At 41.2% G+C, this 27,813-nt stretch overlaps 3 protein-coding genes across 4 annotated transcripts; 2 read left to right on the plus strand and 1 right to left on the minus strand.

The window, feature by feature from the left end:
* The first annotated feature begins 113 nt into the window (after positions 1-113).
* On the plus strand, positions 114-2,454 carry LOC105274205 (N-acetylglucosamine-6-sulfatase). Its single transcript, XM_011317121.1, has 9 exons — positions 114-319; positions 404-463; positions 547-753; positions 832-993; positions 1,060-1,233; positions 1,306-1,507; positions 1,596-1,891; positions 1,968-2,084; positions 2,173-2,454. Exons 1-9 carry the CDS (start codon positions 212-214, stop codon positions 2,335-2,337), a joined length of 1,491 nt encoding a protein of 496 aa, XP_011315423.1. The 5' UTR covers positions 114-211; the 3' UTR covers positions 2,338-2,454.
* Positions 2,455-3,037: 583 nt separating this feature from the next.
* Positions 3,038-11,393, plus strand: LOC105274204 (chromatin assembly factor 1 subunit A). Its single transcript, XM_011317120.1, has 6 exons — positions 3,038-3,367; positions 3,489-3,566; positions 3,665-5,115; positions 9,322-9,522; positions 9,607-9,745; positions 9,801-11,393. Exons 2-6 carry the CDS (start codon positions 3,497-3,499, stop codon positions 10,658-10,660), a joined length of 2,721 nt encoding a protein of 906 aa, XP_011315422.1. The 5' UTR covers positions 3,038-3,367; positions 3,489-3,496; the 3' UTR covers positions 10,661-11,393.
* On the minus strand, positions 5,142-9,187 carry LOC105274203 (early growth response protein 2). 2 transcript variants are annotated; one of them, XM_011317119.1, is made up of 3 exons: positions 8,645-9,187; positions 5,850-6,461; positions 5,142-5,779 (listed from the first exon to the last, which is right to left on the minus strand). In XM_011317119.1, the coding sequence occupies exons 2-3, from the start codon at positions 6,456-6,458 to the stop codon at positions 5,483-5,485; spliced, it is 906 nt and encodes a 301-aa protein (XP_011315421.1). In that variant the 5' UTR covers positions 6,459-6,461; positions 8,645-9,187; the 3' UTR covers positions 5,142-5,482. The 2 variants fall into 2 exon arrangements, with proteins under 2 accessions (XP_011315421.1, XP_011315420.1); XM_011317118.1 differs by lacking the exon at positions 8,645-9,187 and adding an exon at positions 7,104-7,390.
* Positions 11,394-27,813: the final 16,420 nt, after the last annotated feature.

Genomic DNA, 27,813 nt, shown 5'->3' on the forward strand with positions numbered 1-27,813 from the left:
AGGGGGTGATTTATTCTTCCTATCAACAATGTCGCTTTATAACAAGCGACTGATTTTATATTTTCATTGTTCCGGGATCCCCCGCTCTTCTGATTATCTCGGGTTGGAAAAATTTAGACGCCATCACGATTCATTGAGGTCTGTGAATGACTTGTAATTTGACTCTTTGAGAGAGTTTCGGGAAGGGTGGAGTAAATTTTGGGGCTGAATCATGGATTCATTCAGGATTTTTCGGGTTTTGTTTCTGGCAACAGTGATTTATGGAAAAAATATTGTTGTAGTGCTCGTTGATGACTTAGATCTGACTCTCGACGGGATGGCAAGTTATATTTCGTATAAATTAATTGTCGCGACATTTTGGATTCTATGAATTAATTTATCTTCATTAATTTTTTTGCAATAGCAACCCTTGATGAATGCTCAGAATTTGATTGGAAAACAGGGGGCGACGTATAAAAATTGCGTAAGTGGCTAGAAAAAAAATAGATTGATTTCTCCATTGGCAAATTGTTTCTCGATGATTATCAATAATTAATTGTCGTTAAGTTCGTTGCTTCGCCCATTTGTTGTCCAAATCGGGCATCAATCTTGACTGGAAGGTATCAACACAATCATCATACCGTGAATAATTCAATCTCCGGGGGTTGCAGTAGCAAGCAGTGGCAGAGTAATTCTGAAAAGACAACTTTTGCCACAATTTTGAAAGATAAGATGGGCTACACCACTTTTTACGCTGGAAAATATCTGAATGAAGTTAGTGGTCGTTGATAAATATTTATCATTCAGATATTTGAGGGAATCTCGGGGGAATAATAATTCTATTCGTTGTAGTATGGGTCGAGAGCAGCTGGTGGAGCTCAGTATGTGCCTCCAGGGTGGGACTGGTGGTATGGACTCGTAGGAAATTCCAAGTATTACGACTATTCTCTCTCAATCAATGGATCTGCGAAGACATATGGGCACTCCCCTAATGACTACCTCACTGATGTCATCGTGAGAGATATCACTTGAATTTCCTTGTAGCGAAGTTCTTCTCGAAATAATTGACTCTTTTTTCAGAAACAATTCGCTGTGACGTTTATTAATGGTAGAAATAGTAATTCAGGACCTTTTCTCATGGTACTCGCTCCACCAGCTCCTCATGAGCCTTGGACTCCAGCAGCGAGACATAATGATAGATATAAAAATCAGAAGGCTAAACGAACCCCCAATTTCAATTCTCCATCGCAGGATGTAAGCTTCAGCTTATTTATTTCTTTTCTTTGGGAAGTTGATTATTATTTTTTTTTGCAATTGAAAAATCAGGATAAGCATTGGTTGGTTAGGATGGGACAGTCTCCACTGCCTTCTAGTGTTCTCCCCAGTTTGGATGATATCTACAGAAAACGTTGGGAGACTTTGCTGGCTGTTGATGATCTTATTTCATCGGTTTATACTTCCTTGAGGAATAGTCGTCTTCTGGATAATACTTATTTAATATTCACCTCTGATAATGGCTATCACATTGGTAAATACTCTCGATATTTATCATATTTATCATGATATTTCGTTAAATTTATTTCTGAGAGATTTGTGATGGAAAATTAATGGTTCAGGTCAGTTTAGCATGCCGATGGACAAAAGGCAGCCCTATGAAACCGATATTAGGGTACCTTTATTGATTCGAGGTCCAGGGATTACTCCAGGGAGTGAAGTTAATGCTCCAGTGAGCAGTGTTGATTTGTTCTCAACGATTTTAGGAATGGGAGGTGTTGAGGCGGTTTCGGATGGAATCTCGATGCTCAGTAAAAATATATCGGATGATCGAAGTGTTCTGATTGAATACAGGGGGGAACATTCAGAAAGAATGCCTAGAAGCGGATGTCCCAGTGATGACGATCTTAATTTATCCGTGAGTTTAATTAGTCTTTGAATTTTCCTGAGGATCTAGGAGTCTTTGAAAATTGTTTTTTTTTTGGTGTCGATAGCATTGTTCTAAAGATATGGCTTGCAAGTGTCAGGACGCGAGGAACAATACCTATGCCTGCGTTCGCAGGTACTCCAAAGATCATAACAATATCTTCTGCATTTTTGAGGATGACAGTGTGAGTTTTTTTTAGTCCACCTTCTGCTGGAGGAATTTGAAGATATATTTTTTGAGGGCACTGTTGTATTTTTTTTTAACTGTTTTAGAAATATATCGAAGCATATGATCTCAATGCTGATGAATTCCAAATGAGTAATATTGGATACACTATGAAAAAGGGGAAGAGACACCGATTTAGGAAGCGATTGAGGGAATTGATTGAGTGTGAAGGGGCTGATTGTGTTCGTGCACAACCCATGAGAGCTATCTGATATTGCAGACTAATATTTTTACGTATTTTACTCTGATGTGGGCTTTTTTAACGTTTTAATATCACTTACTGGTTAAATATATGAATAATCAACGGTTAGTTGATGGGAAAAATTGGATTTTACAGACAAGTCACTTTCCTCTCCGAAAAGTCATAGATTTGCCCTCGGCTGGGGGTGAAAATGCTTTTTATCGCATCGATCGGATAAAAACGCGTTTTCGGCCACAATGACATAAAATAGCATCATAGCCACGGCGAAAAAAGTGATTCTGACTTATGCGCGTTATAATCCTCGTTTCCGACTCGGACTATAAAGTCGCATTCGTCAGATTCCCTTTTTCCGTCCTAGGCGTGAAAAATACTATTTCTTCTTCTTTATTTTCATATCTTTCTTTTATGTGGAGAAATCAGGGAGATTTGTGATCCCCTGTCCTTTTTTTGTGCCAGAAATCGATTTTTTCGTTTTTTGCGTTTTTCTCGAATTACCGACACTTTTGGGCTTGCGATCTGTTTGACTTACAGGTACGGCCGCAGTTTTAGTACCATAGCCGCAGCTACTAAAGTTTTCGGTTGAACCGTTGCCATTGGCGTTAGCAATCTATTCTATAATCTCTGCTCCGTCGATTGTTGTGGACTGGTTGTTACGATCGGAATAAGAGAAATCTGCCGAGTACATTCTTCGAAGTAATCCCTTCCCCTCTATATTGTGACAGTATCACGGGTTTATCCCTACTATTTCTCATTTTCCCGCGTATTCTGTCAATCTAGTGATCACTATTAGTGTATTCATCGCTGATAAACACAAATGTCAGGTTTTTACGCGATATCATCGACATAATATCAAAAATTACGTACCACTGGTGGGTGTATCTTGTTTGTACATTGAATTACTCCATTTTTATTTCGACTCATAAAATTGCTAATAGTCGAGAGGTTATGGTGGATACACAACGACTTGTGGAATTCATGTGGTGTTGAATTGTGATTTAACCAGAGAAGAACAGACACAATATTGGGATTCACGAGAATCAGTAAGTTGAAAATTCATTATTCACTGATTGTTTTCAATCAGTGAATATTTATTAAAGTGGAGACGGATAAATGGCGCTTTTTTTGGTCTGAGACACTTTCTCTGATTTTTTTTTCTTTTAGTTTCTGAGATGAAAGTCATGGACGTGGCGATGGACACAGTTGATGAGTCCGTTCCAAAACAAAAAAAACTTAAACAAGGTACATTTATTATGTCAATTTATAATTGGACAGCAATTTTCTATTCTTCTGTGATTCTCAAGTGCTCTGAATTGTTTCCATTGAATAATTTATTTCAGCTCGATTGCCATTTCAAATGCTTACCTCGCCCCTCTCTAACACATCGTCAACAAAAAAGCGAAAGCTCTCGTCGCCCTCACCCACGAATTACAAGAGTCCAAAGGTCTCGAAACTTGATAAAAAAGAGAATAGCTCCAAATCACCAGAAACTATAGAGATAGATGTAAAATCTGATAGAGAGGATAATGAGTTAAGCATCGATGTATCAGGTTCTCCGGACACAGTGTCAGGTTCTAAGGACAAGAGGATTGAACCCAAGCACTCGATGAAACCAGGAGCCCTGACAAGGCTCTTGAAGAAAGTGGCAGCAGCAGCAAGTCCGCCAAAACTCACTCCAGTGATTATACTCGATAAATGTGACGATAAACTTTTGGAGAAGTCACTGGCGTCTGTTGCAGTGACATCTAGCCCTGGACAATCCACAAAAAATGATGAGTCGAGTAATGATACCCTGGCTGAGCCTCTCCCCACGTCTGAGGATGATGATGATGACAACAGCAAGGAGAAGAGTCACAATTCAGAGTCAGATACTGAGACTTCATCATCAGAGGACGATAAAAAGTCGAATGATGAGAAGAATTCCTCTGATAATTTATCAAAAACTCCAACTCAAAGCAAGACTGGCGATATTCCTCTCAAGAAGAGAAGACTAACTCCGAAGCAGATAGAGAAACGACTGGAGAGTGCTAAGAAAAAGGAGGAGCGTTTGAAGGCGAAGACGGAGAGGGAACTCCAGAGGAATGAGGAGAGAATAAAACGGAGGAAAGAACAGGAGGAGAAAAAAATAGCGAGGAAAGCCAAGGAGGAGGCGGAAAAGGAGGTTAAGAGAAAAGAGAAGGAGCAGAAAGAGTTGAAGAAGCAGTTGGAGATTGAGCAGAGGCAGAAGGAAAAGGAGCGAAAGGAGAGGGCCAAGGAGGAGGAGAAAATGAAGAAGGAGGAGGAGAGGCTTGAGGCTGAGCGTAAGAAGCAAAAGGCTGCGTCGACATTCGCTAGTTTTTTCGTTGCCAAGAAGCTGGAGAATAGCAAGGCCATCGATGAGGAAAAAATTGTTGATATGGTTAGCAATTTCATGCCTTTTCAAATTAGAAAGGACATGAAAGTTGCACCCATCTGCAGGCGGTCCATTGGGAGTGAGGATAAAACAGCTGTTGATGAGTGTCTCAGGGATCATGAGGAAATTAATGAGCTCTATATTCAGGAGATTAAGAAGATGGGCTGGAGGGCGAGGACCTCTGGTAAGACCTGGCCAGCTGACGATGTGGCTAAGGACGATATTGTGATTGTTGAGGAGGAGGATGGAGACTCGAGCATTGTTAATGAGCCTCAGAGGAGTGAAAAGTATCGAGCTAAATTATTGCTGTTCAAGGAAAACAGGAGGCCCCCCTATTGGGGCACTTGGAGAAAAAAGAGTTGTATTATTAATCCCAGGAGACCCTTCACCAAGGACACTGTGAGTTATTTATCTTCTTGGTTTTTAGAAATTTTTATTTGGTATTCAATTCGCTTGATTATCTAACTGCCTCGTGAAGTGATTCGTTGGGAATATCCGAAACAAATGACATTTCTGGTTTTAGGCATTCCATCAGAAAAATAATATTTTTATTATTGAATGATTGGAAAAGCCCTATTTTTGGAGATTCTTACTCGTTTTTTTTTTATTAATTACTGATACGTATAGGAAAGCTGTCATTTTATCTAGATTATTCTGATTTAAACTTCAGATTGAGCTACGCCTCTGGAAAAATTCTTTTTCATACTGTTTGTTGTTTGAATTCTTTGGCAAATTGTAGATTGATTCTATTAGTTGAGTGGGTGAATTATAACTCGGTGATGATGTTCGTTTTTCCACTGAAGCTACCGCGATTCTCTTGGATCATCGAATAGGCATTTTTTCGGTGAACCTTTCGGTGTTTGGCGAGGTGATCGCTTCTGGCGAACCTCTTGCTGCATAGTTCACAGGGATAGGGTTTTACACCCGAGTGAGATCGTCGGTGTCGAGCTAATTCGTCAGATCTGCTGAAACGCCAACCGCAACCTGTCCAGGTACAGGCGAATGGTTTTTCCCCTGTGTGGCGACGGAGGTGGGCTTTGAGGTGCGAAGCTTTGGCGTATACCTGAAAATTGGATAAAATTTTCTTCTCGAGTTGTTCACAGTTTAAAATATATTCATTCATTGATGATTACCTTGACACAACCCTGGTAGGTGCAGGGAAAGCATCGATCCTCGGTAACAGCAGTTTCCACACTGCGATTAGTGTAATCGTGGGTAGCAAGGGCAGCATCTGCATTGTTGCTCAAGAAATCATCACCAACTCTGTTATTATTGAAGTCCATGTTGAGAGTGCTCTCTAGAGATCTCAAATCGATTCCCAGAACGAGAAGGGGCTCGTCAGGTTGAAAACACTGAGGGGATTGCTGTGGCTGGACCACTGGCAGATGTAGAAATCTTTCACATCCTGGTGTGCACATTGGTGTCCTCTCTGGCAGGCCTGAGCTCCAGACCTTATCTAAACACCAGTCGAGCTCTGAGTTTAAATCACCTAGGTCACTTAGACAATCAGTTACATTGGCTGATGCCCAATCACTCCAGGGTACCTCCGGGGAGTACGTTAAATCCGTGTAGCACTCGATTGAATCCACTGATGGCGATTGAATTTCCATTTCTGAATTTTCACTCTGGGGGGTGCATGCTGCCTCGTAATCGATGGGTAGGGATAGGGGATTGTATGATGATGACATCTCGGTGCCGTCTGTGTTAAAGCCCAGGACTGAGAACAATAGTTCGTCGGTCATTTCCTAGAAGTGAAATGTTTAATGAGGATTTGATTTTTTTTTTGTTTCCATTTTTCTAGCGGAAAAAAATGGTAGATGACAGTTTATGTTGTCGATGATTATCAATTTCTTCTCGAACAATTGAATCTCTTCATGAGTCGAGGTAAGACACACCTAGGAGATTCTTATCACCTCGAAAACGCAATTTCAATTTCATCCATTGACGTTTCAATCAAGTTACACGCGAAAACAAAAGGAATTGATGGGGCATTACACGCGACTCTGACGTGAGAAAAATAAAATAAAGGATTGATATTTTTTTTTTTAATGTTCGGAATAACGTGTCTGCAGCGTCATCCCCACGTTGTCATGTTCCATGTCTCGGAAGAGACGAGTCGTCGAATTGAGACATTACAAACGCAAACGAGTACACGGTATGCAAATAGGTGACTGTCGAATATTCCCGGTTGATTTCCACTTTATTCTTCATTTTTATCGCACCCCCATGACCCTCGAGACGTTTCTCGTGGTTGGAGAAAAAAAAGAGAGAAAAAATTTTTAATGCGAATGAGCTGATGATAAATCACGGGCATTATCCGCATTACGTTAATCACATTTATTGAATCATTTAAAAGTCGTTATGACCTTCGGTGAATTTTTACTCACGTCGATGATGGCTGAGTCGTCAATCATAGTTCCAGCATCAATTATTTAACGGTATCAATCAGGGAATGTATCGGTAGGAGCGGGAAGTGCCTTCACAACTGGAAGTATCTCGATATATTCGATGATATCTGAAGATTTCCGATGATTTATAATTAGATTCTGTGATAAACTCCGACTTGAGATCAATTTTCAATGCCGATGTGACACCCTCGACTGTCAATCCGGAACTACTCCACGAGTCGGGCAAAAATGCTAGAGGTAGTGAAAACAAGAGTAACAGATAAAAAAATCTGTCTCTCTTTTTTTTCCTCTCTATCTCTCTCTTTTTCCCTTTTTTTTTCTCTCACGAGTGCGTGGCGCTTTGAGAGTTGACCGGGTGATACGTAAATGGAGTCTGGCTGGGGATCGGAGTATGACAACGACGTGCCGAGATATCGAGACTCTGTGCCAACCGGTGATGGTACTGTGTCGATCCCCAGGGATTCTGATTAGAATTAAAAAAGAAAATAGCTGGGAGATAGTCGTTACTCCTTTGAGTCCTCATATTCAACAATGTCATATTGTTATTTATTTATTTTGACAAGTACCAGTGGGAAAATAGTGGTGTTGTTGGAGGAAACGTGGGATGAATTCTCCGGCATTAGAAATCGCAGTTATTCTCGTTGGAGAGGGTGGGTGGCCGCATTGTCCGGAGATTTTGGGTATCGATTAATGAATTATCGCACTATTCGTACTCGAGGATTCAACGAAATGGTGGAGGTATTCCAGATAATCAGGATGTGAACGCACGTGTCTGAGTTGATTTCGTAGCTAGGATGTAACATACATTGTTTTCGTGTTTCAGAATCGATTGATTCATTCTTCCCATTGTGATTATTTCGGTATCTCGTGGCAGTCATGGATTTTCCAGTTATGCCTGATTTTTTTTTTTTTTTATTTATCTCTGTGGCGTCATTTTGAAATACTCGTCATTGATTAGGGGAATAATTATATGAGATTGATGGATTAATTGAGACGATTTTGATATTGATAAATGGTGTCGTATTACTTCGGATGATGAAAAATTGGGAGATGAATTTAAAGCGGACAATCGTTTTTAGGATGAGTATGAGGATGGACTTAGGTTTAATCGCGTGCCTATGGAACGCATGAGCGTCTGTAATCTTAACGGAGCGTAAAACAGACCATTACAGATGGCCCACCATCTCTTCTGCAGTGACAACAGCATTTTAATTATTTCCTCGTCACCTTGTGTTTATCGAACTTCTGTTTTTCTTCATTTCAACGGATAATAATCTGTTTTTTTTTGGGGATGGCGAATGTCTGGGGATAGTCCTGTTGAAGTCAGCGATAAGATAAAATGTAGAGATATAGTGACGGTGCTTTTTGGGACAAATTTCGTCGGTTGGAAATTCCTCGATGGAATCTCAATTTCTTCTTGCTTTTCTATTGTGGTGTTGTTGAATTTTGAATATAATTTCCGGGGTGATTAATCGACTCGATCGATTTCTTATGTTGAATAATTAATTTATGTTACTCACATAAATGCTGCCGCAAGCTGCACCTCGATCTACCAACTCAGTATTCTATCAATACTCAATCCTCGAAGAGGAAACAAAAATTTTTTAATAAACGCAAGAGCGACGTTCCAGGCGGTCATATCGATCACTGGCACTCTGTCGATAATAAATTAATGTCTTGGCGTGTGGTATTGTAATTGATGTCTGGGCGCAGATGAAATAGACGTTGATGCATGAGACAATAACTTTATGGTCAAGTGAGCATGAAAAAGTTAATAAATACCATGCGATTTGTTTTATTATTGTCATTAGTTGGTTGGTGAGAGAGTGATCGAAATTTTGGAAAATATATCGAATTATCGTATTCACTTATCGGTCATGGAATTTGTCGCAAATTTTTATTTAGTGGTTTTGTAAATTTATTGAACTGTGAATTTGAAAGTGAGCTTGAGACTAGCTGACAAAACCGACGTGACTGGTGTCGATAGCTTTGAAAAATTCAAGTTTGTACTTGTGGAAAGTACCATGCACTCGAGATATCGCTCTCCAAGGAAGTGTCGCCTGATATCAACGTCCTGTCTATTCATTGCGCTCCGTACGGTTTTATGAATGAATTGGTTTTATCACGTTAGGAATTTTTGTCAGTGAATCGCTTGTTTTTTTTCGCATGTAGATCTTTTATTATTTATCTTTGGCAGAAATGGTTTGACTACGAGGTTGACTCGGATGAAGAGTGGGAGGAGGAAGAGCCTGGGGAATCGCTCAGGGGCTCGGACGATGAGAAAGACGAGGAGAATCCGGATGACAATGAATATGATGTTGATAATGAATTCATGGTGCCTCATGGCTATCTCTCGGACGAGGAGGGACAGGGCGATGAGGAGGACGAGGAGGAAGTGGTGAGGAATAGCATATGCCTTGAAGAATATCTATTGTTTTTAATTATCGGCGAATTGTTGGGATTGTAATAATGAATTTCACAGCCTCCAGAGCTTCAAAAAGACAAACTCAAAATTCTTGAAGAGGAGTTTGAAGCAGAAATGAAGACAAAAACCTCGAGGATAAAGCCTAAAGTTGTTGGATGCGTCTGGCAAGGGCTTATCAATTCTTATCCGGAGAACAGTGAGTACACGAGTTAATTCTTGAAATATCAAAGTATTCATCAATTAATTTTCAGCTCCTGCACATATCATGAATTATTTGATGGCACGTCAGGCCTGGGTGAAGACTACTCCAATAGCCTTGATTCCACCGGTAGAGTCTGAGGCTCTTGCTCCGGATAATATTCACAAGAAGAATCTCCCTGAAGAAGCTGTGCCCGATCTGATTCGACTGATTCACGGAAATATTCATGGCCGGCCATTTCTGGTGAAAGAATTTATGACGTACTGGCAAAAAAATCGAGGCGAGCTCGACATATCATTCACAAAAGCCAGTGTTGGTCGCAAGATCAAGGAACTGTCGAAGAGAATTCCCTGCCCCGACGAGGGCCCAATGCACCTCAAGACCTGCTGGTACGTCACCGAGGAGATCCGCAGAAAATATACCCTGGATGATCTCTCAATTCCGAATCAGTGGAGGTATTCTCTCACTCCCAAGAGGAAGACGTTGACAGAGGCACCAGTGATCGATAAAAGTGATAAAGAGGGAAAGGAAAAATTGAGGGATGGAGAGCAGAAGAAGTCTGCTCCCCTCATCACAATGTTCACTAAAAAAATAACACCAGAGGAGATGCATAAGCAGCTCCAGGTGAAGCCCTCAGTGAGTTCGAAGCAAGGAAATCCTCTGAACAGGCCACCAAAACGAGCAACCCTCATCTCTGTACCCAGGGTGGAGGTTGTACCTTCTATTTTGACAGCTTTTTCCAAGATCAATGGGAGGCAGTCATTGGGAAAGGCTGAAGAGCCCATCACAATATCAGATGACGAGAGCAGCGGGGAAAATAGTGCTGGCAATTTAAAAGGTGATGGGAGTGAGAGGAAAATTATTTCGGACAGTCCGGAGAACCAAGAGGAAATAGTGGAGATTAAAAAATAGGACTTACTCGTACAATTCAGAGACTATACGACAGAACGAGCCTATTATTTTTTTTTCTATTTTTTTTAAAGATATCTTGATACTGGAAGCCCTCGGAGAAGATACATAAGAAAGTATTTTTAGTAATCGATGAATTTCGTGTTGAAGTCTCACCTGAAAATTGTGGGATCTCAGTGCATTGCATTGCGTGTGAGCTTGCAATTGAACTAGAGACTTGATCCCCCCCCCATTTTGGTACGGGGGCAGGCCATCGGTGGGAATCAATGCGATTATTATCGTATCTCCCTCTGGAGTAATCGAGTAATAAATCGCAAAACTTGGGCAACTCGATGTTTTCTCTTTGAGTTGTTTGGGTTTTATCTTCATATTTTTATTTAGCTCCGCGTCAATGCAACTGATTGGTGGAGAATCAATCCTTGCATACGGTTATTGTAGGACTCACTGAATTTATATCGTATGTTATTCGTTGAAAAATTTTGGACACTAGAATATCACTCGTAAGTCTCAGTATCTTGTCGACGTTTATATTCAATGTTTCATTCGATATTTCATATATTATAGATCCTTATTGCTCGGGCTGATTAATCCTCGTCAAGTGCCTTCAATATTTTTCACGGCCTTTTGTGATACTCTTTATTTTGAAAATTATCTGCCTTACGTTGAATAGAATATGTATTTAATGAGTAATTAATGTTGTCCATTTTTTGATAATTAGTATTTAATAAAGAACATGGTGAGGAATTGGTGGAATTTTTGGGATTGAATTTTTGAGGGGATTCTGTCGTTGTGGATTGAGTGTTGTTGCTCCTCGGGGAACGTTGCACTCTTGGCTAGTGACTTGAGGCATTCTTTGAGTTTAATTGATCGTGAAGGTCCACGCTGAGGGGTTACACTCGGTAGTTATTACTATTTCGTAGAACAAGATGAGTATTCAATTGCTCTGTCACAATGACATGACATTTGTTTATGTTATTTGGGTCGACTGGAGGATTTGAATTTTAGTTGAATGTTGAGTTGAGATATGTGAGAGGAGAAATGGCAGGGAATATATTTTTTTTTGAGTCTCTCTTGGCGTCGCCTTCGCGAATGCACCTAAGGATGGCTCAAGTGCCAGAGAGAAAGAGCTAAGTAGAGTACGCTCAAGTAGTTGGAGGGTATCTATGTACAAGACGAGTACACTATATATTTGCGAATGGTGGATGTATGTAGGATGGTGTGAGGTAGCCAATAGCGTTGCTCGAACGGTTTTACCTCCTGGTATTGAACGTCTCTTACAGTCCGGATATTCATCTCCTTTTATCCTGTCGCTTTGGATCTTTTCGTGGATTTTTTTGATAGGCTTTTTGGGAGACTTCATTAAATAATTAATGTAGAAATCATTAACATGCGACTAGATTCCGCTGAGATTGAACGATAATGGAGAATATTCACTCGGAAATTATTTCATATTGCTATATTCTCTTTCTATTTCTTATCCCAGGTATTTTCTCAGAGGGTGACCCTTCGATCACCATCTCATCGAATACATTTCGAATTTATAAATTTATGGATAAGTTTCATCAGCCTCCAGCTGTTGGATCTTATGCTAATCGACCACCCCCGAGTCTAAACTCCTTCATATACGGGAGTAGAAAAAAAAAATGTTGCTCGTTACACGAACGCCGCTTCCATAAATCTCTTCCACCTAAAGCTTAATCTGTTCGCCGACCCTACCGTGCGCGTCATATGCCCTCAGAGTTTTTTTTTTCCACTGTATTTTCTCCACCCACGGGTGGGCGGGGGAGGAGTGGAAAAACTGATGGAAAATGTGCGCCAACGGCAGGTGTGTGAATTTTCATAATTTCTGAGGAGTTGAGCCTGGAAAATTCTCATTTCCAGATGAGACTCTTCTCTGACTAATTCTAACAAATAATACACCACAAACGTTTAACATAATAATTTCTTTAATTCATCATATTTGATATTAATTAATTAATTACAGTGATCATGGTAAATGATTAAATAGAAGTTTGGGGTAGCGTGGAGATTTTTTTAGGGGAATTGGCAATTGAGAGGGAAAAATGCGTGAGAAAGTAGTGAAGGGCCTGCAGAAGTGCTCGGAAGTTGCGTGAAATACCGAAAATGTAGATATTATGGTGGATATTTGGGGGGCCCTTGACGATCGTCGGTGAAGGGACACTTGTGTGATATTTTTTTTACGATTGGGGGTCGTCTCTCATCCCTTTTAGCCTCTCCTGGTTTTTGCACGCTATATCCGTGACACGCCATTGGCCCGATGTATCCTTGTAGGATTTCGCTTTGTTTTTTTTTTCTTTTTTATTTTATCCTACTCCATTTGTTTTATTTTCCACAAGAAAATTACCGATGAATCCTTCCACCAACTCCTGTCAGCAGAGATTGTGGCCTCTAAGGTTTATATATGTGTGCGTTTCACAAGGGGCGCACGGAATTCTTCCTGGCGTGAGAACCAGGTGGTGTAGATAAATATATGAGACTATAGAATTTTAGAATTTGTTTATTGGTCTATTGGAGATTTAATTTCAATGTCGAGGTAATTTTTTCATCTTTTTAAAATCATGATTATCTTGAATTTCGCGATTTCGCGATTCAAAAAATTTTTAGGGACTTGGGTGTTTTAAAAAAATCAATGACAATTTAATTTCACGATTGAATTAAATTTTTAATAAATCATAAGTTGAAATATAAATAAATAATCACTTTGTGGTATTCCAGTGAAAATATACCTCGATATTGGAGTTGATTTGTCCAATTAATAGGTAAATTCTCGGGTTCTGAGTCGTTGGACATTTCACTGGAGACTCCTTGCCGTGAGGTTTATGTCCATGAGTTGGTTATAAGTACAACACGTTATATACAATGCAGATGTGGCGTATGGGAAGGCCGGAGGCGTGGGGGCCATTATGGAGATGGATCTTCCTCGGAATAAAGGCACAAGGAGGTAGACGAGGTAAAGGGAGACGAAGGGTAGTTTCAAGTGCATGATAGTGGGATACCAACGATAGCTGAGAGAGAGAGAGAGGAATGGGGGATGAAGGGGGAGTTTGGGCTGGTAGTTTGTGGTAATATATCACCCCCTTGTCGTCTGTGAGACGCGAGGAAGCCTGTCGGCCAGTGCCCACCTCTGTGGCTGTCTTCCTTCCTTCCTTCGTCGGCCATCCCCTCGAACTACCACCACCATCAACCCTCCCGGAGAGACCACTCGCCTATAGGTTACTCCAATCGATATCGTTGGGGCGTGAGAATATACTGTGGTTTATACCGACTGTCTTACTCTTAACCATCGTCTTGAGATCAGTTGCTAAAAAAAAATTTTTTCTCATCCCCACGTCATTCGTTTTTCCAAACCAACTCACTAAAATTGTGTCTGAGGTTAATTCACTTTAGAGTGTATCAGTTGTCAATTTATTCATTGACTTTTTGCCAATTTTTTCACAGGGATTGAGAGATGAGTTGAATTTTCATTCGATGGAGTATCGATTGATGTTGGAAATAGGGGGTTTGGGTGGGAATTTTATTTTGATGATTTTAGTTTAATTCGGAGAGGGATGGAGTGAATTGGATCTGTTTTGTTGTTCTGATGGGGAATTTTTGAGAGTTGGCTGGCGGGTTGATCTTTGGATAGAAGGAATATCCTGGTACCGTAGAAGAAAGAGGAGGGCTAGGTAGGAGTGCGGATCGATGTGTCGCGGTTGTCCAGTGGAGTCTTCTTCTGGCGCTTGCGCTATTCCCGAGGTTTTCTAGTCTCTGTCCTCCGGGTCGACGCTGATTCGTTGGGGGAGGGGAATTTTTTTTTTTTTTTTGTCACCCAGGTTGATCGTCTTGCTGTGGTAATTTGAGGGGTAAAAATTTCACTGATAGATTGAAATAATTTTTGAGTATTTGGAATAATTTGGTATCGGTGATTGCGGGGGTGGGTGTTGGGGGTGGTTGAAGGGTAGGTGCTTGAATTGGTGAGTGGTTTGACAGAATGGGGACAGTTTGGTTGTTACGCCCACGATAAACCCCTGGTGAATAGCGGGTGGGGCTGGGCGTTAGTTCCAGCCAAGGGCGACACGAGTCTAAAAGTGAGAAAGAGAGATGGCAAGTTGTCTCTGTTGAAAACGGGAATGTCGTTGGCACAGCGGGGGACACTGCCGATTGGCTGTTGACGGGGACAGAGGCGTGGTTATCCACCATGGTGAGTCTCGATAATTGGCTGACTGTTGCGACAGACGTGTTTACCGGTGGAAAGTTTCAACCGCAAATACACACGTCAGCTCTAATTTTCCGTCATTTTTTCCAAATTTCATTCAATTTTTTTTCATGTCGTTTTTTTTTCATCGATAATTTTACATTTTAATTTAAAAAAATTTCTCGAGTTCTATCGTTACTTCAATGGGTAATTGATGAATTTATTTCTTGTTTTATCGAGACGATAATAGGATTATTATTTGGAGGTGATAAAATAGAATTTCAACAAATTTTCGTGATGAATGACAAGTTCAGTGAATCGTTGGAATTTGATAGTAGAGATTTGGTGATGGGATGATGGAAAAAATGTGTAGTCTAGTTGAAGGATAGGAATGGTATGCATTGATAAAAGGGAAGTGAGAAATGGGGAGGAGCTGAAAATACTCTCACGGGGAGGTTGTTGTAGTGGTGTTAGGGGGGCCCTGTCGTGTTGGAGGATAATTGGGACAACGTGTATTATCGGTTGCGTGCCATACGCGGGGTGCAGTGTGTGATTGGATAGGCGGAGATGGGTCGTCCAAGATATCTGACCCTATACCACAAGTTGAATGGTATACCGAGGTGGGAGCCACGATGATGATGAGGGGTAGAGAGGTGGAAATTCTCGGGTTATATCTTGTAGGACCATCTTCTTTCCATCTGCAGCCAGCGTTACCTATCTACGTCATGGTCTTGATGCATGGCGTGGGCGTTTCTCAGTTTCGTATATCCAGAGGTTCTCATTTAATTATAGTACACCTGGGATATGTGGACGCACAAATGCTAAAAATCTCTCCACCTTTCCACCTATTTTCTACCTTGAAATCATCTATTGGCATTTTTAGCTGTCGATCTGGGGGTACGAGTCATTATTTTTTTCGGGATCGAGTCGTCTATTTATTTTTCTTCGTCATTGTTTTAATTGTTGGTGAACATCTTTCTGGATATTTTTATACAGAATTTCAGCGGTTATTTTTTATGGGTATTACACGTTGTAGTTGAAATTGTTCATCAGATAATAATCGGCACTCGTCATGAAAGTTTATACGTTATGGAGGTAGATATAGCATGCATTTGTCCAAACTTGGGGGCTTCACATATATGGATATACCATATGTATTTTCAGTGTGTATTGTAAAGGGGATGGTAGAGGGTGGTCCAAACCACGAGTCCTCATTAAAGCGTTATTAATGGCCTCACCAGCCGCGTATTAATGACAAACGAAATTTGCCCCTTCGAACGTCACGAGATATTCCCCTTTATCGTTATAATTCTGGTGTAATCTCGTGGGTGAAATGAAAATGGGATATTATTCGATATTTTGAGATATATATATTTTTTTTTCATCCCGGGGCAACTTGAATTTATTGCGCGTCTTTTCATGTCAATAAATGTTGAGGATCTTATTACACCGCCTGAAGACACTAGGTGATCTCTAATTGACCTCGCAATCTCGCTAAAGATATCCCCTGTGTGGTCCATTCCGTCATTAGACATTTCAGTATTCAAGATGAATGGAAAAAAGAAAAAAAAAAGAGGGAGAACGAGCTGGGGCGAATAAAATCGGTTGGGTATTTTCCAAGGCTCGGTTGTTTTAATATTGCTCCTCATTGTTAGGTGAAATTATGGGAAAAAGCAATGAGAATTGCCCTCAGGCGAGAGAAGCGAAATTCATTCTAATCTCTAACAATATAAGCTCCTTCGACATAACTCGCTGATATCCACTTCCGGTTTTTCCCTTTTTGTTTTTTTTTGTTTTTGTTTTTTGTTTTTTTTTCTTTTTTTTCAAGCAATTACTTTGCCCTGTGGAATGGGGGGGATAAGATGGACAGAATTTTTTCTTCAACTCCTTTTTTTTTAACGCAATCCGGAGAAATACGAAAAAGGCACCTGTGCGCGGTACTAGGTTCATTTAAGAACTTAACAATATATTACTGAGACTCCAGGTGAGAGAGAGGTAGAAACTCTAATCGTGTGTATAGCGTGTGATTATTTTTTACGGCCTTTCTTTGGTGGGATGGGGAGAGGCACAGAGTAATTTGGCGTTTAACCGATATAAACGTTTTGTCTGTGATCGTCCGGGACGCATCTATAATCTCCCATGGAGGCAATTCACGACACATGCAATCCACCGGGCCAGGTTTAGCTTTTTTGGGAGAGGAGAAAATGCAGCTGCCGTGCCAGGAACTATTCCCCAAACAAAAAATTCAACACAAAAAAAATAATAAATCAGGAGGATAGGATAAAATAATTGGGTTGAGTGTTTGAAATTTTTCAATGGGACTTAAAATTTTTCAACTTTTATGAATGAATAGGGTGTTATATATATTTTCTCATGTCAATATCTATAATTGAATATTTAAAAAATTCCAATTAGTTGTTTCAAAGAAATTAATTGACACATGCGCGATTATTCGTTAATTTCACTTGTCAGTATCAGAACGATAATTTTTAATGTTGCAAAATTTATTTATCACTATCGGTTGAAATGTGATTGAATGAATATTTGAGGATGGAGTTGAATAATTTGAAAATAAGATTCGGGACATTTTCAATGCGTTTATCCGCGGTGAAAGCGTGTATGTTGGGGGTCCAGATAAATACAGTATGAATTGAAGGTACGAGAGTAGAAGAGGGAGGGGTTGATGCCACGTGAGAGCCCCAGAGGTTACTTTTAATGTTTCGCGTCACGCAGCCCAAGGCGGGAGTATAGGATATGTGGAGAAAAGAGTAGTTACAACGATGTATGTATAATATGTGAGCGAGGGAGATGGGATTTGAGAAGGGCTCCGCCTCGTCCTCCTCACTAATTTGGCGCCAATTTTCAACGAACCGGGCAAAAACTTACCGAACCATATACCTTCTGTATCGCGAGAGTACCATACAACCTGGGCACTGATTAAATGCTACTCGGAACGCTATAAACGTAAAGAGAGACGTTTTTCCCACACTCTTGGAAGGCTTGGAGTGCTCGACAGTGCCACCACGCCAAAGAAAAGAGATAAATATTATTTTGAAAAATCCGAGATGGAGAATAAAGATTGATAGAGAAAAAAAAATGAAAAAAATGATGCGGTTATTTGATAAGGCACGCTGGAAGCCCTGGCAATGGCTCAATGGCTCAATTTATCCTGTAAATCAATTGATACGTGATTGGCTGTTGGATAACACGTTATTCTATGCAAATATTCATCTCTCAGCGTGGTATCAATTTAATAGGGCCTCCTCGTTTCCTCAATCATCCAATCTTTATCGATGTCCGAGAATTGAGGAAGGGTATAGAACCGAGGGGCGGATATATCACGGAGTTGGTATGAGATAACAACGTCTTTGATCGTCGTCTCTTCAATCGTTACCTACTCCCTGCTGGTTGACCTCATCATCCTACCCTATTGGGGGTCCTTTGGTGGCACGCATGAGTCCTGATATATGTACATGTACTAATCGGCTTTTGTTTTGTGAAAATTGCCGCGAGGCTTGTGGCGCCTTGTCATGATATTCATTCAATTCACCCTCACGTTCGCTGTCTTGGATTATTTTTTCTTGTATTAACCATTACCTGTCAAGAGTGGGAATACATTTCTGGGACAGTTTAATTGTCGTGATGGAGTGGAGATCTATGTGGAATTGTGGGGGAAAAATTGAACGAGTCTGTTGGATCGAGAAGGATGTGATTTTTTGGGTAGCTGGTGGCAGTCATCTTGTATTTTTTCAATTGAAAAAAAAACTTCAGGCTCTGTGGAGGTGTCCAGGATTTTTTGATGGCGTCTCTTTGATATGCTCGTATCCTCAACTTCATGTGATTGCTTTTGCTGAGAGCTGTGTCAATCCTAGACTTGTCGTTGTGACGTATCCCAGCATGAAGATTGTCTCTGAATGCGTGGGAGGAAGTGAAAATGGATATCTGGTGACTGCTTTGTCGACAGATTATATGATAGCACTGGGCTCATTTCCGGATTATCATTTGGTCATGTGGAACTGGAGGACTGGCTCCAAGTTGTCCTCTGTTGTCACTGGTGTTAATGATCTTCAGGGACAGGTGATTAGGGTGTCTATGGGTAGACCGGGTCTTGTAGCTCAGCTGGCAAAGGACTCGGGAAGACTCCTGATCTGGCAAGTTGTGGGGAATTTCATCTGTTCGTGTGAAGAAGTCACTCTTCCCAAGAGAGCCATTCCAATTGATGTTAATTGGTCATCAGATCAGGCAGATTCTTCTCTGGCCATTGCTGATGAATCCGGACATGTTTATATCTGGAGCAAGAACGGAGAGTTGTGTCGAATTGTTCTTTCCCAGAGATGTGCAACCTGTCTCGATTATGAAGTACCTGTGGTGAGTTGGTTCAGTGATGGAATCCTCCTGAAGACGACGTTCTGTCAGATTAGGTTCTATCGAAAGGGGGAAGACAAGTGGAAGAGACAGTGGTACATCAAGACTTTATTGAAGCCTTACATTTTCTCGGTTGATCCATTCACGAAGAATAGGATGATATTCTTCGAGGATCAAGGGGATCTTGTGGAGATGAGCCTCCTGATGGGAGAGGTCTATCCCAGAGTAAACAAGATCTACAGTTACGGGAGTTGTTTCAAATTTTTGAGTCTGGTCTATCCGTGGGGTCATCATTTGGCAGCTGCGGATGATTCGAAAAATCTTGTGATGATGAGGTCTCACGATGGTGAAGAAACAGGAAGATTGAATTTACCCGTCGAAGGAGACGTTCTGAATATCATATCCCACCTGGAGTACCCTATGATCTTGATTTCAACTTCTGCTGGAGAAATTTGTGCAGTCACCGCTCTTGACTCTCAAAATCCCCGAGTGTTATGCAAATATCAATTTGAAAAAATCCATCTGGATCTTCTGAGGCTATCCTACTGCGGCAGGTGTGTAGTCTACATAATCCACATCGATTTATTCATTTCACCGATAAAATGAATTGGAATATTGGAAATATTCTAGATACACAATCACAGGGAGGAAAAAATACGGATCGTTCTACTGTATAGATTCAATTGAAAAGACATCATCTGCTATTCGTAAAATAGAGACTGACCACAGGGCTTTGGATATAATTCTGTTCGACAAAAATGGAGGACTCATGATTCTGATGCTGATTCTGCCTTTTAAACGAGCTCCAGTCTCAAATTATATAATCATTTATAAATTATTACCTCATGAAGAAAATGTTGGCGATATTGTCAGCATTCTCAAATTGCCGACTGTCTACGAGAATCTTCAGTATGGTCTTGAAGCAATGACCATTATAGCTTCACCATTCTCATCTCGCAATCTCCACGTTTATAACATAAAAAATAATCAACTCTGTCTGATAACAGCTGTACAATCTGCGCATAGGATACGAGGAATTAAAGTTCAGATAAATAGAGATTGGATTGTTACTTATGGATTCGATGGAATAGTCAGTGTTTTGAAGAATTCAAAAACATTGCAGGCGTTGTCGCAGGTTAATTCTCATCACAGGATAATATTTGGGGTGTCTAAAGCTGTTTTGGAACCGAAAGGTCATTTTTTGATCGCGTTAGGCAGTGATGGATCATTATTTGGGCTGAAATCATCGGGAACTGAAAATAATCTAGAATCAACGATTGATTTCGATAAATATTTGGTAAATGCTGATGAGATGAATGAGAATATTTTGAGGGACTATTCAAGCTTGAATCCTGAAGTTATTAATATTCTATCTCAAAGTTATCGAATGATTCCCCCGGAAAAGAGTGGAGCTGAGAATTGGGGTGATTGGGTGATACAACAGCGGATAATGAGAGAGGAAGAGAAGTCTAGGGACATCAGATCGGAAATCATGAGGGAGTTTAATGAATTGAAGACGAAGGTTTCGGAGTTGTTGGGCGAGAACGAAAAATTGCCAACGGAAGAGAGACTTCCGATATCTGCTTTCGATTTGGATATGATAGAGAGGGAGCAGAAGATCAAAGCAGCGAAGGAAGAGAGGGAAGATCGTCGTCTGGAGTTGGAATTCCAATGCGCGCAGATAGAGAGAGTGGCGAATTGGATAAAGGAGACATTCTGGGATGTGCAGGGAGTCAAACAGCAGTCGATATTCGCCATTTTTGGGGAGACCGAGGTGACGAATTTTCCCAGTGAAGGACAGGATCCTCAGGAGATGGAAATTATCCGGTGGCTGGAGACGTGTTCTCAAATTCATGACGATCTCCAAGATTCCGATAGAGAACCGAGGGCTTACGCTGTTTTTAGAGAGAAATACTCTCCGGTTATTGAGGAGACGAAGACATTGGCAAATCTTCTCGAAGATGAGGAGGAAGGAGATAACGGCAATATTGAAGAGATTGAGGCAGCGGCTGGTGTCACAACTTTCAAATTTGTACAACCGTCCAGTGATTACTGTCAGTTCAAGCATTACACTTTTATTGAACTCAGTCGGATGGCCATTGCCTTGATCAATGATGCTCAAGGACTGAAGGATTATTTCAACAAATTATTCAACGAGACGTTTGCACTTAAAGAACGGGCCATGGCTACCGCTGGTCAAATAATCTCTCACATTCGGTTCATAAATTCCGAACTTGGGATTATGTTTAGGAGTTCGGTACCAGAGATACCGGATGAGCCGCAGTGGTCGCCGAAGGAAAGACCCCAGTCGATTATCACAGCGCGAGATGATGAGATCCCTGTGAGACCTTATGTCTCTCCATCGGAGCAGGATTTATTGGACAGACAAGCAGAAGAACAGGAGCGATTGAGACTTCTCATGTTGTCTGACGATTTTCGGAGGAAGGCCCTCATCGAGATGATGGACGGTGTCCTGGAGTACCGTTGGGAGGACATCGTCAAGAGGGACATACCCAAGCCCGACTTCATGGCTACGAAGAGTCCTGATGATTACACGAAGGAGGAGATCGCTCTGATTCATAAATACGAGCAGCAAGTATTGGATCTTGAGCAGGAGCGTGAGAAGTACAAAAGCTTTCTCGAGACTTCGTATTTGAAGATAACGAAGAGTCTTCGGGAGACGATAGATAAGTTTAATGTCAATCTCAAGGGGCTCTTGATTACGAGGATGAGAGTGGAATCGGCGGTGCTGCAGCTCGAGCTGGTGAGGGCCAGGTGGTACTTTCAGGTGTTTGATCGAATGAAGATTGTTGATGAGATGAAGAAAACCGAAGCTGCTATTTCTGAGGAAAATATACGGATAGAGAGTATTCTGTCCTCGAGGAGGATCATGGAGGAGGAGCTTGTCAAACTCAAGTCGCATCGCGAATCACTTTATAGTAAAGATAAAGGAGTTACGAAATTCAAGTCGGAGTTTCAGTCCTTGGGAAAAATTGCTGTTGAGGCTCTCAGGAAGCATTACATCAAGAGACCGAAGGTCGTTCTGAAGAACATGTCACCTGGAGATGTCCTCACCCTCGCGAAATGCATTGCAAGTCACAATAATTCTGTTCCTTTGCTGTCAGATTATAAACATTATCTCGCAAGTCTTGATGCTCTTGATGTACAGCCACAGCACTTGCCTGAGTCAATTCAGGCTCATCACTGGGAGCATCTGGTGAAAATTCGGCGGCATCAGATCGATTTGGAGATGAAACTCAAAGCGAATCTCATGGAGATAAACGAGATTGAGATGACGATTGCGGGGAGTAATGGAAAAATTGGTAGATGCAAGGAATTAATAGCGAATTTTGAAGATGCATTGAGGGAGATGAGGGGGAAACTGGTGGAACGTATCAGAGATATGGATATTCAGTTGGTCTTGAAGATGGGCCAGGTGGAGATGAATGTGAAGGGTAAGAGGAGTGACACCGATAAGGGTAAATTAATACCTGTGGATGTCATTAAAAAATTGAACGGAGGGATCTTGGAGGCGGGTGATGTGAAACTAAAGGCTCTGGAGGAGATGATGAAATTTCACCGAGGGACACTCCTCAAAGAATGGGAGCACAAGACCCTCCAGATGAAGATTCAGGAGCTCTCGGAGGATCTCAATGAGATCAAGAACATCCTGGTGACGAAACATATGCGTCATTTGTTGAAAAATCATCAGATCGGCGGTTTTACTGATGGTAAAACCGTGCAGGATCTTGAGAGGGACATTGCTGCGATGAAAAAAATTATGGAGAAGACGGTGAACGATTGGTTGTCCAAGATTGATAGTGTTAATATGCAGATTGAGACACAGAAGCGGAAGAATGACGAATGCGATGGGAAAATTGTGGTGATGAATGTCGATCGTTGGGAGATGGAGATTATGAGGAATCTTGAGGCTGAGGAGAGGATTAGAAAGATGAGTGAGGGGCTTATGGAGGCTGTGCTGCTGAGGTCAAAGCTTTGTAGAAGAGTTCAGAGTAATTATATCGATCTTTTGCAATTGAAAACTGAGAGTCAGCGGTTGAGGATGAAGAGGTATCCTGCTCTGGACGGTTGCAATGTTGTTCCGATAAATAATCCCGATGAAGAGTGAATTCAACCCAATTCTCGGGAGAGTATTTCACCGGCAATTTCCATATCGCACTATCGTAAAAGGAGGAATGGAATGAAATCGAAAGTGGAAAGATCCACTCCAATCAATGCAAATTGAATTGCCCGGCGGTAGTCAAATCAGATGTGTAAAAAGTATTCATGAAGGCGAAGGATCGAGAGGATATCAATAGGCCATGGAAGCAATCTGGTAATGCAACATGATTAGTCTTCAAGGGGTGAAAATGACGAGTGAAAAAATCATGCATCCAGTACAGCCACAGGATGATGTACACCAAGTAATTACAATTATCGGTATCGGTGTAAACTCGCTTTTTAATCCACCTTGTTTTAATTGACTTGAAAAAAAAAAACACATTAATTTTCACCTCGTGAAATGATTGTTTTGCTCGGGGCTTTCTTCAGAGGAGTGATTTTGTGTGATAAAATGGCACGTGTAAGATTATGCGAAGTACTATTCGTATCAGGGTTGTACCGAAGTTTCTTGTCGTGTCTGAGGTACTCGATCGAGTACTGAAACTTGGGGAATCACGCGATTTTCCACTCGCAACAGTCTGACACGTGTGTGATAGGAGGAATCGTTTCGCTGTTATTTTAAATTCAGTGGCAACATTTTCATCGACGTGGCGATTTCAATCGGCGAAGAAAATAAAAAAAAATACTTTGTATTTACTATTGAATATGGTGGAAATGGCTGGCTCTCTCGATACTTGAAATTTTTTTGTCGATTAACTCTGGGGTTAACGGGTTTTTATTTTCTCACGTTATTTTTGGCATTTGATAGGGCAAAGAGTTGTGTCGGGCACAGGTACATGAGTGTGTGCAACAAAGAAGGGGTGGATTTTTACGGCTCTTGCAGAGCGACAAGAGAGTACAATTATTATTATCATTATTATATTCCTGTTGGATGTCTGGTGTTTCTGGACTTGTTGGCGTCCCGCGGGCATCTGAGACCGGCCCTTCGCGATTTTTTTTTTATCTCTCTCACTCGTATTTTCCATCTGTATTATACCGTCCTCGCACGTCCTCACTTACACTCGCCGTCATAACCCGAACGAATACAAAACTCCCTCGTCCCTACACTGGGATCACCAACGTAAGTTGATGCTGGGACTGACTTTCAAACCATAAAGAGACAAAGGAGCATTCTCGCGGAGCCCTTGTGGAAGGCTGTAAACTCTCATTTTCGGAAAATAAAAAAATTACTGGCCCAACCGTCCGCCGGCAATTTTATGATCACTTGAGTGCTTCTTCGGTTTAAAAAAAAAAACAGAAAAAAAAAGGAAGAAACAAGAGCACGCGGTGGTGGGAAGGGGGTGGTAGGGTGGTGGGGCGGTAGGGTGGTGGGATGGAGGAATTTTCGTACTCTGACGCAACAAAATATCAAAACTAATGCCAAGAAAATAGTGGGGGATAGAGTACAGTGGAAATATAGAGTTGACCGTTGAAAATCATGACACTTATCCCTTGGTAAGCCGGACAGTAGGGGAAGCATTACCATATGCCCGTGTGTGTTTGTGTGTCTGTGTGTTGGATTGGTGAGAGAAATTCTCGAGAGCATTACGTATGCACGTGGGCTTCCAAGAGTCAATATATGTCGAGTATGTACTTGATTTTGAAACAACGGGAATAGGGGGATGGATGAAAACAGTCCACCCTCGTCGGTTTTCGCAAGATTTCACTGAATGCGAAACGATGCTTTTGGCCACGGCTAACTCTTATGCATTGGTTGGCGATGCGAGTTACGTTATAGAGGCACGTATTACGCATTTTGGGATTTAATGCCCCGTGAAAATCACGTTCGATTTACCGATTGTATTTCAGCTGAATTTCCACTGGTGGTGGAGGGCAGTTACATATTTCAGATAATAAATTCGTGGGGAAGGTAAAAATAATAATGAATTAATAGTGAGGGGATTATGTCGTCAAGTTAGATGTATTGAGTCTATCGGGCCCATTTAACGAATTATCAATGGGTTTATTTAGGATAGCTCATCTTATTTTAATTTAATGACAGGCTAGTCTGAGTGGGACCCTAGAGCTGACCCAAGCGAATATAATGAAGTGTCAAGTCGGCTGGTGGTGGGCGCGTCCTCTTTTTCGTAACCTCGTCATCACTCGGGCAAAAGGTTAGACGTGTGCATTTAACACACACAATCGTGATATTTCACCCTCATAATGTATTTGTATCGGTCAGTGAATTTTTTAATTAGCCCCCGGGTGGAGGTGCGTCGGTTGGGTACCTCTCGAGGTGGATTTCACTATTATTATCGTCATTGGATGACTCGGTTTCATTCTCTGGATTATGTTAATCAGTCTGTGATTGACTAGACGTGTCTCGTCATGAATATATTATTATTGAAATTTTTGTCAATGAGGAATGAAGATTAATTGAATCTTGAATTAGGTAAATGACAAATGGTGTAGGTCGTGGGGATGGGGACGTGTATTTACGGCTGAGAGCAGTAAAGATTTTCTTTTGGAATGAAAATCTCAGTGGCCATTAATTCAGATTCATCCGACAAGTTCCACTCGGGTTTGAACAGCGCACCGAGTATTATAGATATTACATGCCCGTATAACTTGTTATTTTGTTTATTTCTCATCTCTCTTGTTTTCATCAAGATGAATGAGAGGGGAGAGCGCTTTGAAATAAAAATATTCTGCACATCGGGGTGTTAAGATTGGGGGGGGGGGGGGGGGGGGGGGGGGGGATGAGGGGGAAATAGGTGAGGGATCTAACTTATTGCCCGTATCGAATAATTATTATTGTTGTTTACTTTGAGGGAGTTGAGAGAGCGGGTCGGATATTTCGTCTTGAACCCTGGCGGCTCTGCTCTCTTGGCAATTTATTTCAAAATTTATTACCGATGACCGATTGCCAACAGTTGGAAGCAGCGGTGAAGAAAAAAAAAATATTAATGCAAATAAAACAAGTAGAGACGCCAATGTTGGTATCGAATAGAGATCTCGGGTGGTAACCGAGACGCAAGTTGTGGTTTTGCACGTGGGTATGAGTATAATTCACTGATTACAACGGTGGTGGAAAAAAAAAATAGCATTTCACTCAATTTTTCGGATTTTTAATGCCGGTGTGACAGATTCTATTGAATGATGAAATTGGATGGGGTATTTTGAGAAAAAAAAAAAATTCTCAACATTTGGGTTCTCACGTTTGCGTGCAATGTTGGGCCCATCTCACGCGCGGAGGAAAATAATCGAAGGACGGGTTGCAAATAAGAATTAAAAGGTTGCGCTTGTGTAGAATGGGGTTGGGAAGAGAAGCGAAACTACCTTAAACACAGGTCACGCAGAGGCCGTGCGTCCATACGGTGTTTTTGCACGATATACTATATATTTGCGAGTGAGTGGGGCCCCTCTCGTTTCTTTCGTTCACAGACCGTGCAAAAGTCATCGTTAGAAGATTCCACGGTGGAAGTATCTTGCCATCCACTTCTTTTCATTTTTCTTCTCCTCCTATTCTTTTTAATTCTTTTTTTTTCCGTATACTCTGACTCCTCCTACTGCATCGTCTTATTCTCTTCTTATTATCCTCTATTTTTTATTTGCCACGGGATCTACTGCGCACTCTGCCCGCCAAATTTGGGATTTTCCGGTCTTATGAGTTTTCAGATATTTCCCGATAGAGTCATGATGTCTCAAAAAGATAAAAATATCATCTCGTCAACTCCGATCGATTAAATGTCACAGCTATTACATTTCAACTAATGCATTATAGTTCTTGTAATTATGTTGTCAATTATTTTTAAATATTTCCACGAGTGCAAGAGTCATCGCGTGCTTTCCAAGGTAATCATATTTGTCATTATCAGGTGGCATGCAATGGGGCTTAAATTATTTATCATGTGTGCTATATACTAGTAGTGTCTATATCACTGTTAAACAAAATTCCTCAATATTATGGCGAATATTGAGTTATTCTCATCTCTCTGGAATTTTTAGCCAGACATATTTCCGCTGTGGAATTTTTATTAATTTCACGTAAACTTGTTGAATATTTCGGGGTAAAATTTCAACAATGAAAATCTTCATGTGCATTCGAGTAATGTTGAATTGTGAAACAATATAACAGTGCAGGAATTGATTCACCTGCAGCGCGACGACCTTCAGGGCCCCGTTCTCCCGACTCTGCACTTATTTTCCTGCTCGTTGTTTTTTTTCTCTCTATCTCTCTCTCTCTCTCTCTTATTTTTACTCTCCCCCCTTTTCAATTCCTCTTTTTTTATTTACCCTTTTATGTGGCATCTCTGTTTTAACCTTCGTCGCCGAGTGTCTGCACGCTCGTGCGGAGTTTTCTCCAGGGCAGGGGCATAGCCATTACGTAGTAGTAAATATCGTAACGACCCGGTCGTCGCTTCAACTCTTGCAGGAGCGAGCCGCCGCGATTTTTACTCCCCCCTCGCCTCCCCCTTCCCCCCCTTTTCACCCC

This window comes from Fopius arisanus, unplaced genomic scaffold (genome assembly GCF_000806365.1).
Source record: "Fopius arisanus strain USDA-PBARC FA_bdor unplaced genomic scaffold, ASM80636v1 scaffold00010, whole genome shotgun sequence".
Lineage (NCBI taxonomy): Eukaryota > Metazoa > Arthropoda > Insecta > Hymenoptera > Braconidae > Fopius > Fopius arisanus.

Bases quoted from the DNA above. Each gene is read 5' to 3' on its own strand.
- LOC105274203 (XM_011317118.1), bottom strand. From the start codon at position 7,130: ATGATTGACGACTCAGCCATCATCGAC. The intron at 6,462-7,103 runs GTGAGTAAAAAT...TTTCACTTCTAG, and splicing joins ACGACTCAGCCATCATCGAC to GAAATGACCGACGAACTATT. The intron at 5,780-5,849 runs GTAATCATCAAT...TCCAATTTTCAG, and splicing joins CCTACCAGGGTTGTGTCAAG to GTATACGCCAAAGCTTCGCA.
- LOC105274205 (XM_011317121.1), top strand. From the start codon at position 212: ATGGATTCATTCAGGATTTTTCGGGTTTTGTTTCTGGCAACAGTGATT. The intron at 320-403 runs GCAAGTTATATT...TTTTTGCAATAG, and splicing joins ATCTGACTCTCGACGGGATG to CAACCCTTGATGAATGCTCA. The intron at 754-831 runs GTTAGTGGTCGT...TATTCGTTGTAG, and splicing joins CTGGAAAATATCTGAATGAA to TATGGGTCGAGAGCAGCTGG.
- LOC105274204 (XM_011317120.1), top strand. From the start codon at position 3,497: ATGAAAGTCATGGACGTGGCGATGGACACAGTTGATGAGTCCGTTCCA. The intron at 3,567-3,664 runs GTACATTTATTA...AATTTATTTCAG, and splicing joins ACAAAAAAAACTTAAACAAG to CTCGATTGCCATTTCAAATG. The intron at 5,116-9,321 runs GTGAGTTATTTA...TATCTTTGGCAG, and splicing joins GACCCTTCACCAAGGACACT to AAATGGTTTGACTACGAGGT.